The sequence below is a fragment of the Scyliorhinus torazame genome, chromosome 29, assembly GCF_047496885.1.
Source record: "Scyliorhinus torazame isolate Kashiwa2021f chromosome 29, sScyTor2.1, whole genome shotgun sequence".
Taxonomy (NCBI): Eukaryota; Metazoa; Chordata; class Chondrichthyes; order Carcharhiniformes; family Scyliorhinidae; genus Scyliorhinus; species Scyliorhinus torazame.
The window spans coordinates 357,569-376,793 of NC_092735.1; the positions used below are offsets into that span (position 1 = coordinate 357,569).

General features: G+C 51.2%; 1 protein-coding gene across 1 annotated transcript in view; it reads right to left on the minus strand.

The window, feature by feature from the left end:
• Positions 1–8,770: 8,770 nt before the first annotated feature.
• LOC140404115 (peroxisomal membrane protein PMP34-like) overlaps positions 8,771–19,225 on the minus strand; it is a 163,864-nt gene continuing 153,409 nt past the window's right edge. The window contains exon 8 of the mRNA XM_072492534.1: positions 8,771–17,268. Within this exon, the coding sequence (XP_072348635.1) occupies positions 17,121–17,268 (148 nt within the window). The 3' untranslated portion in view covers positions 8,771–17,120. The remainder of the gene's footprint in view (positions 17,269–19,225) is intronic.

The window sequence follows — 19,225 nt, forward strand, 5'->3', positions numbered from 1 at the left end:
GGCGCCGGAATGTAGCGACAAGGGACATTTCACAGTAACATCTTTGCAGTGCTAATGTAAGCCTAATTGTGACAACAATAAAGATTATTGGGCGCACGGTAGCATTGTGGATTGCACAATTGCTTCACAGCTCCAGGGTCCCAGGTTCGATTCCGGCTTGGGTCTCTGTCTGTGCGGAGTCTGCACATCCTCCCCGTGTGTGCGTGTGTTTCCTCCGGGTGCTCCGGTTTCCTCCCACAGTCCAAAGATGTGCAGGTTAGGTGGATTGGCCATGATAAATTGCCCTTCGTGTCCAAAATTGCCCTTAGTGTTGGGTGGGGTTATGGGGATAGGGTGGAGGTGTTGACCTTGGGTAGGGTGCTCTTTCCAAGAGCCAGTGCAGTCTCGATGGGCCGAATGGCCTCCTTCTGCGCTGTAAAGTCTATATATATATATGTAATTCTCGTGGCCCGGGACCGGGCTGGAGATTCCCGATGACCGAGCCACGCCATCCCTACGCCGGCACTCGATTCTCCGCTCCGCGGAGAATTGGCGCCATTGGCGCTGGCACGTTTGACGCGGCGCCGGTCGTGGGCGCTGTGTGGGGCCGGCCCGCAGATTCTCTGGGCTGAATGGGCCGAGCCTCTGCTCCAAAAAGGCAGAGTCCCATCAGCGCCATCCACACCTGGTCGCAGCCGGCGGGAATTCTGTGCGCAGGATCGGGGAGCGGTCTGTGGGGGGGGGGGGGGGGGGGGGGGGGCTCCGATGGGGTCTGGCCCGTGATTGGGGCCAACCGATCGGCGGGCCGGCCTCTCGCTCCCCGGGCCTATATTCCTACGTGCCGTACCCTGAACTCCCGCACCAGGTTACGTCGGGGCCGCGCTCGGGTTTGCGCCGGCTCCACTGTTGGCGCCGGGATGGGAGGCTGGAGCGGGGTGAATCGCTCCAGCGCGGTGCTGGCACCCTGTTGGGGCCAGAATCGGTACTCCCAGCGGCCCGTTTCCGACGGCGTGAACACTCTGCCACCGAATGGGAGAATCCCGCCCCTTGTTATTATTACATGGCGCCTGGCTCTGGCAACTTGTCTAATTAAATGCCTGCCTCGTCTTCTATGTCACTTTCTTCAATGAAAGAGTTCTCCCTGAATTTTCCCCACTGCATCCCTCTCACTAGTGAGCACATACACAAAGTATTCATTTACAACTGTACCCAAGTTATCCGGCTCAAAACAAATATTACCACTGTGATACTTAATGGAGCACTACCTTTCTCGTTGTTATCCTTTTACCCATAATATTTTAAGTATGTAAAGCAACTTACCATTTTCTATTACTTTACCTGCCAGTATCCTTCCATGTCCCATTTTGCGTTCTTTATAATCGCCCTTTGCACACCTCGAAGGTTCTGTTGTTTGAGCCCTCGACATCAGTGCTCGCTGTTGCTTCAGTCACAATGCTGGATATCCCTTGACATCAGGGTTCTCTGCAGCTATTGGTCGCACCCTTTGTCTTTATTGGCACATTTCCTTCTTGAATGCATCCCACTGTTCTGTCACAGATTTACCAACGTGTCTTGTCCCAGTCTACTTTGGCCAAATTATATTTGATCTTATTAAAATCAGCCTTCCCCAAGTCAAGAACTTTCATTTCTGGCCCATCCTTAACCTTTTCCACAACAACGTTGAATCCAGTGGAGTTCTAATAACACTGATACTCCAACCACTTTCTCGACATTGTTACCTAAAATCAAGGCGAGGCTCGTGTCCTGTTGGACATTCTACGCACTGGTTAAAAATATTCTCCTTGCGCATTTCAAGAATCCCTATCCCTCTTAACCTTTTACAATATTATTGCCACAATTAATGTTGGGGAAATTAATATCGCGGACCTATTCCTACCCTCATTCTTCCAGTGGAGCGGGCAGAGAGGGGAGCGATTTTTGGAGGGGAGAGCTGGAAGGGAAGGTGAGATTTTGATTTTTAACTTACTTATTCGGAGCAGGAAACCAGAAGTTGGCCGTGGGGAGACTTGGAGTGGTTTGTATTTTATCTAAAAAGGCACTTGCCTTCGAGGTTTCGGCCTCATTTTCCAGCGGAGCCAGGAGAAGGAGCAATTTTTGGAGGGGAGATCTGGAAGGTAAGCTGAGAATTTGGTTTTAACTTACTTTTTCCAGTAGGAAACCAGAAGTCGGACGTGGGGAGACCTGGGAAGGTTGTATTGCCCAATGAATTTGAACGGTGGGTCTCTAGCATGAGGTCCGGCTCTGGGGCTCAGAAGGAAAGAGGGGAGATTAGGAGAGCACTAGTTATAGGGGACTCAATAGTTAGTGGTACAGACAGGCGGTTCTGTGGGCACGGGCGAGACTCTCGGATGGTTTGTTGCCTCCCGGGTGCCAGGGCCAGGGATGTCTCGGATCGTGTCTTCGGGATCGTTAAAGGGGAGGGGGAGCAGCCAGAAGTCGTGGTGCACATTGGTACCAACGACGTAGGTAGGAAAAGGGGTGTGGAGGTAACAAACAAGTTTAGGGAGTTAGGCTGGAAGTTAAAAACCAGGACAGACAGAGTTGTCATCTCTGGTTTGTTGCCGGTGCCACGTGATAGCGAGGCTAGGAATAGGGAGAGAGTGCAGTTGAACACGAGGCTGCAGGAATGGTGTAGGAGGGAGGGCTTCAGGTATTTGGATAATTGGAGCGCATTCTGGGGAAGGTGAGACCTGTACAAGCAGGACGGGTTGCATCTGAACCAGAGGGGCACCAATATCCTGGGAGGGAGGTTTTCTAGTACTCTTCGGGAGGGTTTAAACTAATTTGGCAGGGGAATGGGAACCGGATTTGTAGTCCAGCAACTCAGGTAGCCGATATTCAGGACGCCAAAGCGTGTAATGAGGCAGTGGGGAAGGGAACACTGACAAAGGAGAGTACTTGCAGGCACAGAGATGGGTTGAAGTGTGTATACTTCAACGCAAGAAGCATCAGGAATAAGGTGCGTGAACTTAAGGCATGGATCGGTACTTGGGACTACGATGTGGTGGCCATCACGGAAACTTGGATAGAAGAGGGACAGAAATGGTTGTTGGAGGTCCCTAGTTATAGATGTTTCAATAAGATTAGGGAGGGTGGTAAAAGAGGTGGGGGTGGCATTGTTAATTAGACATAGTATAACAGCTGCAGAAAGGCAGTTCGAGGAGCATCACCCTATTGAGGTAGTATGGGTTGAAGTCATAAATAGGAAAGGAGCAGTCACCTTGTTGGGAGTTTTCTATAGGCCCCCCAATAGCAGCAGAGATATAGAGGAGAAGACTGCGAAACAGATTTTGGAAAGGTGCAGAAGTCACAGGGTATTAGTCATGGGTGACATCAACTTCCCAAATATTGAGTGTAAACTCATTAGATCAAATAGTTTAGATGGGGTGGTGTGTGTGCAGTGTGTCCAGGAAGCTTTTCTAACACATATGTATATTGTCCGACCAGAGGGGAGGCCATATTGGATTTGGTACTTGGTAATGAACCAGGGCAAGTGATAGATTTGTTAGTGGGGGAGCATTTTGGAGATAGTGACCACAGTTCTGTGACTTTCATTTTAGTAAGAAGTCTTACAACACCAGGTTAAAGTCCAACAGGTTTGTTTCGATGTCACTAGCTTTCGGAGCGCTGCTCCTTCCTCAGGTGAATGAAGAGGTATGTTCCAGAAAAATATATATGGACAGATTCAAAGATGCCAGACAATGCTTGGAATGCGACCATTAGCAGGTGATTAAACAAACCATTGTTTGCAGCAAACTACCCAGCCTTCAGAACAGTGACCACGACACCACACAACACTGCCATGGCAATCTCTGCAAGACGTGCCAGATCATCGACATGGATACCACCATTACCCGTGAGAACACCACCCACCAGGTACGCGGTATATACTCGTGCGACTCGGCCAACGTTGTCTACCTCATACGCTGCAGGAAAGGATATCCCGAAGCGTGGTACATTGGCGAGACCATGCAGACGCTGTGACAACGAATGAACGGACATCGCGCGACAATCACCAGGCAGGAATGTTCCCTTCCAGTCGGGGAACACTTCAGCAGTCAAGGGCATTCAGCCTCTGATCTCCGGGTAAGCATTCTCCAAGGCGGCCTTCAGGACGCGCGACAACGCAGAACTGCCGAGCAGAAGCTTATGGACAAGTTCCGCAGACATGAGTGCGGCCTCAACCGGGACCTGGGATTCATGTTGCATTACATTCATCCCCCACCATCTGGCCTGCGAAATCCTACCAACTGTCCTGGCTTGACACAATTCACACCTCACTAACCTGGGGTTACCCCATCTCTGGATCTGTAAAGATTTAATCACCTGCTAATGCTCGCATTCCTAGCATTGTTTGGCATCTTTGAATCTGTCTACATATATGTTTCTGGAACCCACCTCTTCATTCACCTGAGGAAGGAGCAGCGCTCCGAAAACTAGTGACATCGAAACAAACCTGGTGGACTTTAACCTGGTGTTGTAAGACTTCGTACTGTGCTCACCCCAGTCCAACGCCAGCATCTCCACATCATTTCATTTTAGTAATCGGGAGGGATAGGTGCGTGCAACAGGGCAAAATGTACAATTGGGGGAAGGGTAAATACGATGTTGTCAGACAAGAACTGAAGTGCATAAGTTGGGAACATAGGCTGTCAGGGAAGGACACAAGTGAAATGGGAAACTTGTTCAAGGAACAGATACTACGTGACATTGATATCTATGTCCCTGTCAGGCAGGGAAGAGATGGTCGAGTGAGGGAGCCATGGTTGACAAGAGAGGTTGAATGTCTTGTTAAGAGGAAAAAGGAGACTTATGTAAGGCTGAGGAAAGATAGCCAGGAGGGAACTGAAGAAAGGGATTAGGAGAGCTAAGAGAGGGCATGAAAAATCTTTGGCAGGTAGGATGAAGGAAACCCCCAAGGCCTTTTACACATACGTGAGAAATATGAGAATGACTAGAGCGAGGGTAGGTCCGATCAAGGACAGTAGCGGGAGATTGTGCATTGAGTCTGAAGAGATAGGAGAGATCTTGAACAAGTTCTTTTCGTCAGTATTTACGAATGAGAGGGGCGATATTGTTGGAGAGGACAGTGTGAAACAGACTGGTAAACTCGAGGAGATACTTGTTAGGAAGGAAGATGTGTTGGGCATTTTGAAAAACTTGAGGATAGACAAGTCCCCCGGGCCTGACGGGATATATCCAAGGATTCTATGGGAAGCAAGAGATGAAATTGTAGAGCCGCTGGCAATGATCTTTTCGTCCTGTCAACAGGGGTGGTACCAGGGGATTGGAGAGTGGCGAATGTCGTGCCCCTGTTCAAAGAAGAGTCTAGGGATAACCCTGGGAATTACAGGCCAGATAGTCTTACTTCTGTGGTCGGCAAAGTAATGGAAAGGGTACTGAAGGATAGGATTTCTGAGTATCTGGAAAGACACTGCTTGATTAGGGATAGTCAGCACGGATTTGTGAGGGGTAGGTCTTGCCTTAAAGGTCTTACTGAATTCTTTGAGGAGGTGACCAAGCACGTGGATGAAGGTAAAGCAGTGGATGTAGTGTACATGGATTTTAGTTAGGCATTTGATAAGGTTCCCCATGGTAGGCTTATGCACAAAGTAAGGAGGCATGAGATAGTGGGACATTTGACCAGTTGGATAACGAACTGGCTAACCGATAGAAGTCAGAGAGTGGTGGTGGATGGCAAATATTCAGCCTGGATCCCAGTTACCAGTGGCGTACCGCAGGGATCAGTTCTGGGTCCTCTGCTGTTCGTGATTTTCATTAATGACTTGGATGAGGGAGTTGAAGGGTGGGTCAGAAAATTTAGACCATAAGACATAGAGGAGCGGAAATAAGGCCATTCGGCCCATCGAGTCCACTCCACCATTCAATCATGGCTGATTTCAACTCCATTTACCCGCTCTCTCTCCATAGCCCTTAATTCCTCGAGAAATCAAGAATTTATCAACTTCTGTCTTAAAGACACTCAATGTCCCGGCCTCCACCGCCCTCTGTGGCAATGAATTCCACAGACCCACCACTCTCTGGCTGAAGAAATTTCTCCTCATCTCTGTTCTAAAGTGACTCTCTTTTATTCTAAGGCTGTGCCCCCGGGTCCTAGTCTCCCCTGCTAATGGAAACAACTTCCCTACGTCCACCCTATCTAAGCCATTCATTATCTTGTAAGTTTCTATTAGATCTCCCCTCAACCTCCTAAACTCCAATGAATATAATCCCAGGATCCTCAGACGTTCATCGTATGTTAGGCCTACCATTCCTGGGATCATCCGTGTGAATCTCCGCTGGACCCGCTCCAGTGCCAGTATGTCCTTCCTGAGGTGTGGGGCCCAAAATTGCTCACAGTATTCTAAATGGGGCCTAACTAATGCTTTATAAAGCTTCAGAAGTACATCCCTGCTTTTATATTCCAAGCCTCTTGAGATAAATGACAACATTGCATTTGCTTTCTTAATTACGGACTCAACCTGCAAGTTGACCTTTAGAGAATCCTGGACTAGGACTCCCAAGTCCCTTTGCACTTCAGCATTATGAATTTTGTCACCGTTTAGAAAATAGTCCATGCCTCTATTCTTTTTTCCAAAGTGCAAGACCTCGCACTTGCCCATGTTGAATTTCATCAGCCATTTCTTGGACCACTCTCCTAAACTGTCTAAATCTTTCTGCAGCCTCCCCACCTCCTCCATACTACCTGCCCCTCCACCTATCTTTGTATCATCGGCAAACCTAGCCAGAATGCCCCCAGTCCCATCATCTAGATCGTTAATATATAAAGAGAACAGCTGTGGCCCCAACACTGAACCCTGCGGGACACCACTCGGCACCGTTTGCCATTCCGAAAAAGAACCTTTTATCCCAACTCTCTGCCTTCTGCCTGACAGCCAATCGTCAATCCATGTTAGTACCTTGTCTCGAATACCATGGGCCCTTATTTTACTCAGCAGTCTCCTGTGAGGCACCTTATCAAAGGCCTTTTGGAAGTCAAGATAGATAACATCCATTGGCTCTCCTTGGTCTAACCTATTTGTTATCTCTTCAAAGAACTCTAACAGGTTTGTCAGGCACGACCTCCCCTTACTAAATCCATGCTGACTTGTCCTAATCCGACCCTGCACTTCCAAGAATTTAGAAATCTCATCCTTAACAATGGATTCTAGAATCTTGCCAACAACTGAGGTTAGGCTAATTGGCCTATAATTTTCCATCTTTTTCCTTGTTCCCTTCTTGAACAGGGGGGTTACAACAGCGATTTTCCAATCCTCTGGGACTTTCCCTGACTCCAGTGACTTTTGAAAGATCATAACTAACGCCTCCACTATTTCTTCAGCTATCTCCTTTAGAACTCTTGGATGTAGCCCATCTGGGCCCGGAGATTTATCAATTTTTAGACCTCTTAGTTTCTCTAGCACTTTCTCCTTTGTGATGGCTACCATATTCAACTCTGCCCCCTGACTCTCCGGAATTGTTGGGATATTACTCATGTCTTCTACTGTGAAGACTGACGCAAAGTACTTATTTAGTTCCTCAGCTATTTCCTTGTCTCCCATCACTAGATTATCAGCGTCATTTTGGAGCGGCCCAATGTCTACTTTTGCCTCCCGTTTGTTTTTAATGTATTTAAAGAAACTTTTACTATCATTCCTAATGTTACTGGCTAGCCTACCTTCATATTTGATCCTCTCTTTCTTTATTTCTCTCTTTGTTATCCTCTGTTTGTTTTGTAGACTTCCCAATCTTATTACTTCCCACTACTCTTTGCTGTGAACACTGCCCCATCTGGGGCAGCATGGTAGCATTGTGGATAGCACAATTGCTTCACAGCGCCAGGGCCCCAGCTTCGATTCCCCACTGGGTCACTGTCTGTGCGGAGTCTGCACATCCTCCCCGTGTATGCGTGGGTTTCCTCCGGGTGCTCCGGTTTCCTCCCACAGTCCAAAGATGTGCAGGTTAGGTGGATTGGCCATGATAAATTGCCCTTAGTGTCCAAAATTGCGCTTAGTGTTGGGTGGGGTTACTGGGTTATGGGGATAGGGTGGAGATGTTGACCGTGGGCGGGGTGCTCTTTCCAGGAGCCGGTGGAGACTCGATGGGCCGAATGGCCTCCTTCTGCACTGTAAATTCTATGAAATCTCCCTGGCCAACACAATGGCATAAACACTCAGCTTTGGTCCCCAGGGGAAACTCATTCATTGCCTCCAGAATTTGCCACTGTTGAGGTAGGAAACGTGACAGCCAACTTACGCACAGTAAGATCCCACAAGAGCAACGTGAAAATGACCAGAACATCTGTTTTTCACTGAGGCTTGTCAGGAGAGTAAATATCGGCCTCAACACCAGAGATAACCCATTCTTGAAAATAACATCAAAATTCACTTGCGCCTGCTCACGAGGGCACACCGCCCTTGGTTTAAACTTCCAACTGGAAGGCAGAACCTTCAGGCAGTGCAGCATTCCCTCAGGACTGCACGGAGTCAAATCCCAGCCAATGCCACATGGCCCGTCTGCCGATTGTGCCATTTCTCAGATTGGTACACCCCAGAACTGGAAACCAATTGAGGTCATTAGGTTACGGATATCTCGTAAATGGAGTGACGATGGTTAGCCAGACCTGGGCCTCCAATGTGACACATTATTGATCTCTGCTGAGATTATATCAGTTATCATAACAGAAACTCCCAGCTACATTTCCCTCAGCTAATAGAACATCATTTCAATTCAGACTGAAACTTAACAGAAAGGAGCAGCGACAGAAATCTTTTTATAACTTTCAAAAGCATTTATTTTTAGCAGCCAGAAGCATCATGTCGATTTAAATCACAGCACAAAACATCTCAGTGGTGGGCAGGACATGTTTTGAATACATTATGGCACTTCCTTCAATGGAAAAAGCACCAAGGACGTGAAGGCATTAGACAGGGTCCAGAAAACATTCGCGAGAATGATTCCGGGGAGGAGGAACTTCTGAAGATGGATTGGAGAGGTCGGGACCACTTTTCCTGGAGCAGAGCAGGATGAGTGAAAATTTGATAGAGATGTTCAGAATCGCTGGATAGAGTAGATAGGACAAAATGTTCTCAATGAAACAGAGATCGACAACAAGAGGGGCACAGATTTAAGGCAATTGGCAAAAGAAGTAACGGAGACAAGAGGAGGAACTTCTTCACACAGCGAATGGTTAGGATCTGGAGCACGGTCCGCGGGTGCGGTGGAACGCACGGTCCGGGAGAGCGGCAGAACGTAGGGTCCGAGAGAGCGGCGGAACGCACAGTCCGAGAGAGCGGCGGAACGCACGGTCCAAGAGAGCGGCGGAACGCAGGGTCCGAGAGCGCGGCGGAACGCACGGTCCAAGAGAGCGGCGGAACGCACGGACCGAGAGAGCGGCGGAACGCACGGACCGAGAGAGCGGCGGAACGCACGGTCCGAGAGAGCGGCGGAACGCACGGACCGAGAGAGCGGCGGAACGCACGGTCCAAGAGAGCGGCGGAACGCACGGACCGAGAGCGCGGCGGAACGCACGGTCAGAGAGCGCGGTGGAACGCACGGTCCGGGAGAGCGGCAGAACGTAGGGTCCGAGAGAGCGGCGGAACGCACAGTCCAAGAGAGCGGCGGAACGCACGGTCAGAGAGAGCGGCGGAACGCAGGGTCCGAGAGAGGCGCTGAACTCACGGTCCGAGAGAGCGGCGGAACGCACGGACCGAGAGCGCGGCGGAACGCACGGTCTAAGAGAGCGGCGGAACGCACGGACCGAGAGAGCGGCGGAACGCACGGACCGAGAGAGCGGCGGAACGCACGGACCGAGAGAGCGGCGGAACGCACGGACCGAGAGAGCGGCGGAACGCACGGACCGAGAGAGCGGCGGAACGCACGGACCGAGAGAGCGGCGGAACGCACGGTCCGAGAGAGCGGCGGAACGCACGGACCGAGTTGCAACATCAAGGTGTTAGTGAGTGGCAGGACGTGTAATTACAACGTGACACATTTACAGGGGCTGTTCCCATTATAAATACAGAGACAGGATATTAGAACAGGCGCTGACAGCAGTTAGACAAAGAGAATGAAGTTATGTTGAGAGGAAGCCAAATTAATTTTAAACATAGCTTTACAGAGTGATGTTAAATGTCCAGGAGTCATATCTATGTGCATGAGGGAAGCCATGAAGGCGATAGGAATAGGATTTAAAAAATATTCATTCAGGGGATATGACCATCACTGTTTCAACCAGCAATTATTGCCCTTCCTTAACTGCCCTTACGAAGGTGGGGGTGAGGTGCCTTCTTGAGCCGCTGTAGTTCCTGAGGTGTAGGTACACCCACAGTGCTGTTAGGGAGTTCCAGGATGTTGCCCCAGCGACAGTGAAGGAACGGCCGATATATTTCCAAGTCGGGGGGGTGAGTGACTTGGAGGGGAATTTCTAAATTGAGCAGTTCCCCATCCATCTGCTGCCCTTGCCTTTCTAGATCAGGGTTTTACAAAGTGCGGGTCCCGACCAGTGGGCGGGTGTCGGAAAGGGTTGTGGAGCGATCGGCCGCATTGATCCCGTGAGATTCCCAATTGCAGGAGAAGCAGCCAATGGCACCACCTGCCGCTGCCTGGAGGGGGAGGAGAGATTCTCACACTGGGGGGGGTCGACGGAGTGCGGGAGGCCGTGGTCAGGAGGAGTCAGCTGATTTACGGGGGTGCCATGGGGGGAGCAATACAGCTGGGGGGGGGGGGGGGGGGACTGGGTTGCTGCTGCATTGGCCAAAGGGGAGCTGGAGTTCGGAGAGGGAGTCAGGGGTCCGCTGCCTGGGGGAATGGAGGGTGCGGGAGGCGCGGGCATGTGGCTGGCCTAGAAAGGAAGATGGCCAGTCGGCGGGGGAAACGCCCCAAATTGGGACGATGCCGGATTCATGAGGCGCATGTTGGGATGGATTCCAGACCTGGAGACAGGGAGCTTGATAATGGGGGGGGGGGGGGGGAGGAGAACTTCAACACGGTGTTGGACCCAGCATTGGACCGCTCCAGCTCCAGGGCAGGTGATTAGGGGGTTTATGGACCAGATGGGGGGAGTGGACCCATGGAGGTTTGCCAGGCCAGGGAATTTTCCTTTTTTTCCCATGTCCATAAAGCCTACTCCCTGATAGATTTCTTCATTATGAGTAGGACACTTATCCAGAGAGTGGAGGGAAGGGAATATTCAGCCATAGCCGTCTCGGACCACGCCCCGCATTGGGTGGAGCTGGAGTTGGGGGAGGAGAGGGACCAGCTCCCGCTGTGGTGCCTCCGCTGTGGTGCCTCGATGTGGTACTGTTGGCGGATGAAGGGGTGTTCGGGCTGATCCGGGGGTGCATTGAAAGCTATCTAGAGGCTAACGACAATGGGGAGGTGCAGGTGGGGGTGGTCTGGGAGGAGCTGAAGGCGATGGTCAGGGGAGAGCTAATCTCCACTAGGGCCCACAAAGAGAGGAAGGAGAGGAGAGAGAGGGAGAGATTGGTGGGGGAGATATTAAGGGTGGATAGGAGGTATGCAGAGGTCCCCAAGGAGGGACTACTCAAGGAGCGACGAAGCCTCCAGGCCGAATTCGACCTGTTGACCACCAAGAAGGCAGAGGTGCAGTGGGGGAAAGCGCAAGGGGCGGTGTATGAGGATGGGGAGAAGGCTAGCCGGATGTTGGCACACCAGCTTCGGAAGTGGGAGGCAGCGAGGGAGATTGGGGAGTTAGGGATAAAGGGGGGAACACGGTGCGGAGTGCGGTGGGAATAAATGGGGTATTCAGGGACATTTATGAGGAGCTGTATAGGTCTGAGCCCCCGACAGGGGAGAGGGGGATGCGCCGATTTTTGGATCGGCTGAGATTCCCGAGGCTGAAGGAGGAGCAGGTGGTTGGGCTAGGGGCACCGATTGGGCTGGAGGAGCTGGTTAAGGGTTTGGGGAGCATGCAGGCAGGGAAGGCCCCGGGGCCGGATGGGTTCTCGGTGGAATTCTACCAGAAGTACATGTACCTGTTGGGCCCACTACTAGTGAGGACTTTCAATGAGGCGAGGGAGGGGGGGACCTTGCCCCCAACAATGTCCAGGGCGCTGATCTCACTGATCCTGAAGCGGGACAAGGACCCATTACCGTGTGGGTCGTACAGGCCGATCTCGCTCCTCAACGTCGACGCGAAGGTGCTAGCGAAGGTGTTGGCTATCAGAATTGAGGACTGTGTCCCGGGGGTGATTCACGAGGACCAGATGGGATTTGTGAAGGGTAGGCAGTTGAACACCAATGTGCGGAGGCTCCTCAACGTAATTATGATGCGTGCAGTGGAGGGGGAAGCGGAGGTAGTGGCGGCTATGGACGCGGAGAAGGCCTTCGATAGGGTGGAGTGGGAGTATCTTTGGGAAGTGCTGAGGAGGTTTGGGTTCGGAGAGGGGTTCGTCAGGTGGGTTTGGCTACTTTATGAAGCCCCGGTGGCGAGTGTGGCTACGAACCGGCGGAGGTCGGAGTACTTTCAGCTGTACCGGGGGACGAGGCAGGGGTGCCCCCTATCCCCCTTGTTGTTTGCATTGGCAACTGAGCCTCTGGCCATGGCACTGAGGGAGTCCGGGAACTGGAGGTGATTGGTTCGGGGGGAGAGGAACACCGGGTGTCGTTGTATGCCAATGACCTGTTATTGTATGTGGCGGACCCAGTGGAGGGGATGGCGGAGGTTATGCGGATCCTCAGAGAGTTTGGGGACTTTTCCGGATATAAGCTTATCGTAGGGAAGCGTGAGCTCTTTGTGATACAACCAGGGGACCAGGGAAGGGGGATAGACGAGCTTCCGCTGAAGAGGGTGGAAAGGAGCTTTCGGTACCTGGGGATCCAGGTGGCTAAGAGTTGGGGCGCCCTGCACAAGCTCAATTTGACGCGGCTGGTGGAGCAGATGGAGGAGGATTTCAAAAGATGGGATATGTTGCCCCTCTCCCTGGCGGGTCGGGTGCAGTCGGTGAAAATGACGGTCCTTCCGAGGTTCCGCTTTGTGTTCCAGTGCTTTCCCATCCTGATCCCTAAGGCCTTTTTTAAACAGGTCAGGAGGAGCATCATGGGATTCGTGTGGGCGAATAAGACCCCGAGGGTGAGAAGGGTGTTTCTGGAGCGTAGCAGGGACAGTGGAGGGCTCGCGTTGCCCAATCTATGTGGGTACTACTGGGCTGCCAATGTGGCGATGATTCGTAAGTGGATAATGGAGGGGGAGGGGGCGGCATGGAAGAGGCTGGAGATGGCGTCCTGTGTGGGCACGAGCCTGAGGGCGCTGGTGACGGCACCGCTGCCGCTCTCGCCGACAAGGTACACCACGAGTCCGGAGGCGCCACAGGGGTGAGAGAACCATTGGTTTGTCCCGGGGAGAATGGATGGGGGGTTTCTGAGCTGGCATAGGGCAGGAATTAGAAGAATGGAGGACCTGTTTATAGATGGGATGTTTGCGAGTCTTGGGGCGCTGGAGGAGAAATTTGGGCTGCCGCCCGGAAACGCCTTCAGGTACATGCAGGTGAGGGCGTTCGTGAGGCGATAGGGGAGGGAATTTCCGCTGATTCCAGCACGTAGGGAAGCTGTTTTCGTTAGAGAGAAGAAGGTTAAGAGGTGACTTAATTGAGGCATACAAGATGATCAGAGGATTGGATAGGGTGGACAGTGAGAGCCTTTTTCCTCGGATGGTGATGTCTAGCACGAGGGGACATAGCTTTAAATTGAGGGGAGATAGATATGACAGATGTCAGAGGTAGGTTCTATACTCAGAGAGTAGTAAGGGCGTGGAATGCCCTGCCTGCAACAGTAGTGGACTCGCCAACACTAAGGGCATTCAAATGGTCTTTGGATAGACATATGGACGATAAGGGAATAGTGTAGATGGGCTTTAGAGTGGTTTCACAGGTCGGCGCAACATCGAGGGCCGAAGGGCCTGTACTGCACTGTAATGTTCTATGTTCTATGTAAGATTCAAGGTAGGGTGCTCTCGGGGGGTGTGGGTTGGAGAAGGCAAGGTCTCGGCGATCTATCAGGAGAAGCAGGAAGAGGAGGAGGCCTCGGTGGAGGAGCTAAAGGGCAAGTGGGAGGAGGAGCTTGGGGAGGAGATAGATGAGGGGCTGTGGGCTGATGCCCTGAGTAGGGTTAATTCTTCCTCCTCTTGCGCCAGGCTTAGCCTGATACAATTTAAGATTCTTCACAGAGCGCATATGACAGGGGGGAGGTTGAGTAGGTTTTTTGGGGTAGAGGACAGGTGTGTGAGGTACTCGGGGAGCCCAGCAAACCACGCCCATATGTTCTGGTCATGTCCGGCGCTGGATGGGTTTTGGAGGGGTTTTGCGAGGACTATGTCTAAGGTGGTGAACGCCCAGGTCAAGCTGAGCTGGGGATTAGCATTATTTGGGGTATCGAACGAGCCGGGAGTGCAGGAGGCGAAAGAGGCCGGTGTTCTGGCCTTTGCATCCCTGGTAGCCCGGCGGAGGATTCTGCTTTAGTGGAAGGATGCGAAGTCTCCCAGCGTGGAAGCCTAAATTGGAGAAGGTAAAGTTTGCCTTGAGAGGATTCAAGGGTGCAAGGGTTCCTCAGGCGGTGGCAACCGTTCCTAGACTTTCTAGCGGAATGTTAGGAGGTGGTCAGCAGCAGCCCGGCGGGGGGGGAGGGAGAGGGTAGGTGTTTGTTATTGTTTCATGGGGGGGGGGTTGTACATTGGGGGAATTCGCGATATAAGTGTACGATGTTGATCTGTGTGTTTTATCCTTTTCTTTTTTCTGTAAGTGGGTGGGGTTTTTGCTGAAAATTTGCTAAAATTGAATAAATTTAAAAAAAAATAGAATGGTAGCTGCTGACAGATTTTAAAATGGAAATAAGCGAGGCTGTTTGGAGTCAGAAGTGGCAGCAGAGAGCAGGTCATGAACCCTGCATTTCCACTTGACGACAAGTCAAGTGCTTTTGGTGCCAAATCACAGAGCAGTGTTGCTTCCATTTTCCAGCTGCTAGCAAGCATGGCAAGTGAACTGTGAAGATGAATGGTTTCTTAAAAGTAAGAGACGGCAAGAGACTCAAATAGGCTGTTTAACTATTGGACAGGATCTCACAACAGAATCTGCTGGAGTGAGCTGCTCAGGAGAGTTCACGGCAGCACAGAGCAGTGCTAGTGGCAGCTCCAGGCCTCGGGTTAACAGACTATAAAGAAGAAACTTAACTTGGGACAAAGCAGTATGAAGATGATTTCTTGAGGTATGGTTTTGTCAATTGTGCCAATGCAAATAAGGATGCAAAAGCCCATGTGTGTTATATGCAGGGAAGTACTGGCAAATGAGAGGTGACGTTTTATATTTTGAAAGAGAAGTGTTGTTTGAAAAATTCCTTTTGAAGTTGAGACCCCAAAGTCAGTTATTAACTTACAGCTGACTCCAAATTAAAAGACTATGCTGCTATACCCGAACGGTGATACCACATTAAACACACAGCAAAAGCCCATGAGGCTGTCGTCATCCTGGAGTAGTGTCTCCCAGGAGTATCCAGTGCTGAGTAAAACAAGCATTTTGTTGCTATTGCTCTTCACGAAGACCTACATGTGCGAGGTGGATTTTCAGAAAGATGAAGACAGCACAAAGGAACCGGCTAAACTCTGCACCTGATGTGTGTCTTGCCCTCTCCTCCTGTGAACCTGATTGGAGTGAGATCGGAGGACCAAGCAGGCTCCCCTTTCACACTAAAGGTAAGCGATCGTGGCTTGGGTTGCCGATGTGAGTTGCGAAGATCGGTCGACGTGTGTCGACGGTTGGCAAAATTGGGTCCTGGGAAAAATGTTTGAAAAACGCTGATCTAGAGGGAAGAGGTCACGAGTTTGGAAGGTGTTGTCCAAGGAGTCTTGGTGAGTAGCGGCCGTACTTCTTACATAAGGCACACAGAGTGTTCCTTGGAGTCACACATCATCCTGACTTGGAACAATATTCCTGTTCCAGGATAAACGGCAGGACCCTGGGAAGCACCGAGGATCAGAGGGACCTTGGTGTGCAGGTACACCCGTCCCGTAAGGTAGCAGAGCAGGTGGAGACAGTGGTTAAGAAGTCATATGGTGTACTTGCCTTTCTTAACTGAGCCATAGAGTTTAAGAGCAGGGATGTTACGCTGGAACTGTATAAATCGTTGGTTAGGCCACAGCGAGAGTATTGTGAGCAGTTCTGGAATCCACATTACAGGAGGGTGTGATAGCCACTGGGAAGGGTGCAGAGGGGATTCACCAGGATGCTGCCTGGCGGGAGAGTGTTAGTGATGAAGGGAGATTGGACAGACTGGGGTTGTTTTCCTTGGAGCAGAGGAGACTGAGGGGCGACAGGATTGAGATGTATAAAATTACGAGGGGCACAGATAGAGTAGACAGGAAGAAACATTTCCCCTTGGTGGAGGGATCAGTGACCAGGGGCAGAGATTTAAGGTGAGGGACGGGAGGGTTAGAGGGGATGTGAGGTGAAACCTTTTCACCCAGAGGGTGCTGGGAGTCTGGAACTCGCTGCCTGGAAGGGAGGCAGAGACCCTCAGAACATTTCACATTTAGATGGACACTTGCGATACCAGGGCAGACACGGCGATGGGCCGAGTGCTGGAAAATGGGATTAGAATGGTGAGATGGTTGTTTTTGACTGGCGCAGATGTGATGAGGCGAAGGGCCTTTTCTGTGCTGTACAACTCGATAACTCTTTCGCTATCACTGGATCAACATCCTGGAACTCCCTTCCTCACGACTGTGTGTTAAGTGCCACTTCATAGCAGTGTTCATGGCATCGCTGTTAATGTAGGGAGTGGGAAGTGGCCAAGTTGGAGCCTGTTTCAATACTGTCCTCAATGTAACCGTGAAAGGAATTTGCACATAACTTTAGTCCTGCAGCGAAGGAGGTCTGAGGAGGGGGACACATCATAGAGAAAACTCATTTTACGAACTGTTGACACTTTCAAAACCCACCCACTGCTGCTCCAAGTTAAATTGCGCTCTCGCTGAGAACCCCACCTTCACAGCTTCCAGCGAGCCCTCCGAAAACACAATGCTGCCACCCCTGTCCGGATTGGTACGGCAAGGTGATCGCCCAGAGTCCCGAGTGAAGCTGTCGGTGCTCCCAAGGTGGCTCTTCCATTTGTTAATCTGCCACATGAGGAACCGCTCCCATGAGTCGGAAAATGAAGCCTGCAATCTTCTCGTAGATGAGGAACATCAGGGCGGAGGTAAGAACCGTCTGCAGCAGCTTCGCCTCCAAGCCCTTGTACAGGCCCAGGAAACCCTGCTTCCTGTTTGGAATAATGCGTAAAATAAAGACAATGTTACCACAGCCAGCTACAAAAAGAGGAATTAAATCCCTGGGCTACGGACTAAAACCAAGGGGAGATCAGCCGACTGTTGAGAAAGGAGGAATGGCGAATGGTCTCCTCAAACTCACAATCTTGACTCGCGCAGGACGTTAGCTCAGCTGGCCTGTCCTTCAGTGTCAAAGCGAAGATTCTTGGCACAGTGCCTGACCCACACATCTTCCCACAGCCCTCCCTGGCTTCCCAATCTACTGGCATGTCCACACGATGGTGCTCACCCAGTTTAATACACATCGTAAATACGGTAATTATTATTAACTCTAGGCTTGGCACCATTCCAAAATTTGCAGATTATACGCATTTGGCTAAAAGTAGCAAATAATGAGGTTAGACGTTTAGTCAACAGAATTTGACTACTGATGAGACATGTTGTCCAATTTTTTCATCCAGCACTCATCAGGACAAACACAAGATGCCAAATTTCAAACTACACAACAATTTAGGCTACAGAAGAAAAGGATGCTGATTGGTTGGCATGCTAACTCTGATTGGCTGAGGCGTAGCCACAGAGAACTATAAGCTCCCCAAGCTTCTGGGTAATTCAAAAAAGGTGCAAGGCTTGAGCATGTCCCTTTTGTGTGCAGAGAATTGGTCTCTATGGATGAATGTACAGGTAACAGATTAAGTAATCTGCTCCAGGTCTGCTGCTATGCAGTGACTGCGTGCAGTGATTGCGGGAGTGGTATTGCTGCAATGCAGTGACTGCGGGAGTGGCATTGCTGCTATGCAGTGACTGCGGGAGTGGCATTGCTGCTATGCAGTGACTGCGGGAGGGGCATTGCTGCTATGCAGTGGCTGCGGGAGTGGCATTGCTGCTATGCAGTGGCTGCGGGAGTGGCATTGCTGCTATGCAGTGACTGCGGGAGTGGCATTGCTGCTATGCAGTGACTGCAGGAGTGGCATTGCTGCTATGCAGTGACTGCGGGAGTGGTATTGCTGCAATGCAGTGACTGCGGGAGTGGCATTGCTGCTATGCAGTGACTGCGGGAGTGGCATTGCTGCTATGCAGTGACTGCGGGAGTGGTATTGCTGCTATGCAGTGACTGATGGAGCGGCATTGCTGCTATGCAGTGACTGTGGGAGTGGCATTGCTGCTATGCAGTGACTGCGGGAGTGGCATTGCTGCTATGCAGTGACTGCGGGAGTGGTACTGCTGCTATGCAGTGACTGCGGGAGTGGCATTGCTGCTATGCAGTGACTGCGGGAGTGGCATTGCTGCTATGCAGTGACTGCGGGAGTGGCATTGCTGCTATGCAGTGACTGCGGGAGTGGCATTGCTGCTACGCAGTGACTGAGGGAGTGGCATTGCTGCTATGCAGTGACTGCGGGAGTGGCATTGCTGCTATGCAGTGACTGCGGGAGTGGTATTGCTGCTATGCAGTGACTGCGGGAGTGGCATTGCTGCTATGCAGTGACTGTAGGAGTGGCATTGCTGCTATGCAGTGACTGTGGGAGTGGCATTGCTGCTATTCAGTGACTGCGGGAGTGGCATTGCTGCTATGCAGTGACTGCGGGAGTGGCATTGCTGCTATGCAGCGACTGCGGGAGTGGCATTGCTGCTTTGCAGTGACTGCGGGAGTGGTATTGCTGCTATGCAGTGACTGCGGGAGTGGTATTGCTGCTATGCAGTGACTGCGGGAGTGGTATTGCTGCTATGCAATGACTGCGGGAGTGGCATTGCTGCTATGCAGTGACTGCGGGAGAGGCATTGCTGCTATGCAGTGACTGCGTGAGTGGAACTGCTGCTATGCAGTGACTGCGTGAGTGGTATTGCTGCTATGCAGTGTCTGCGTGAGTGGTACTGCTGCTATGCAGTGACTGCGTGAGTGGTATTGCTGCTATGCAGTGTCTGCGTGAGTGGTACTGCTGCAATGCAGTG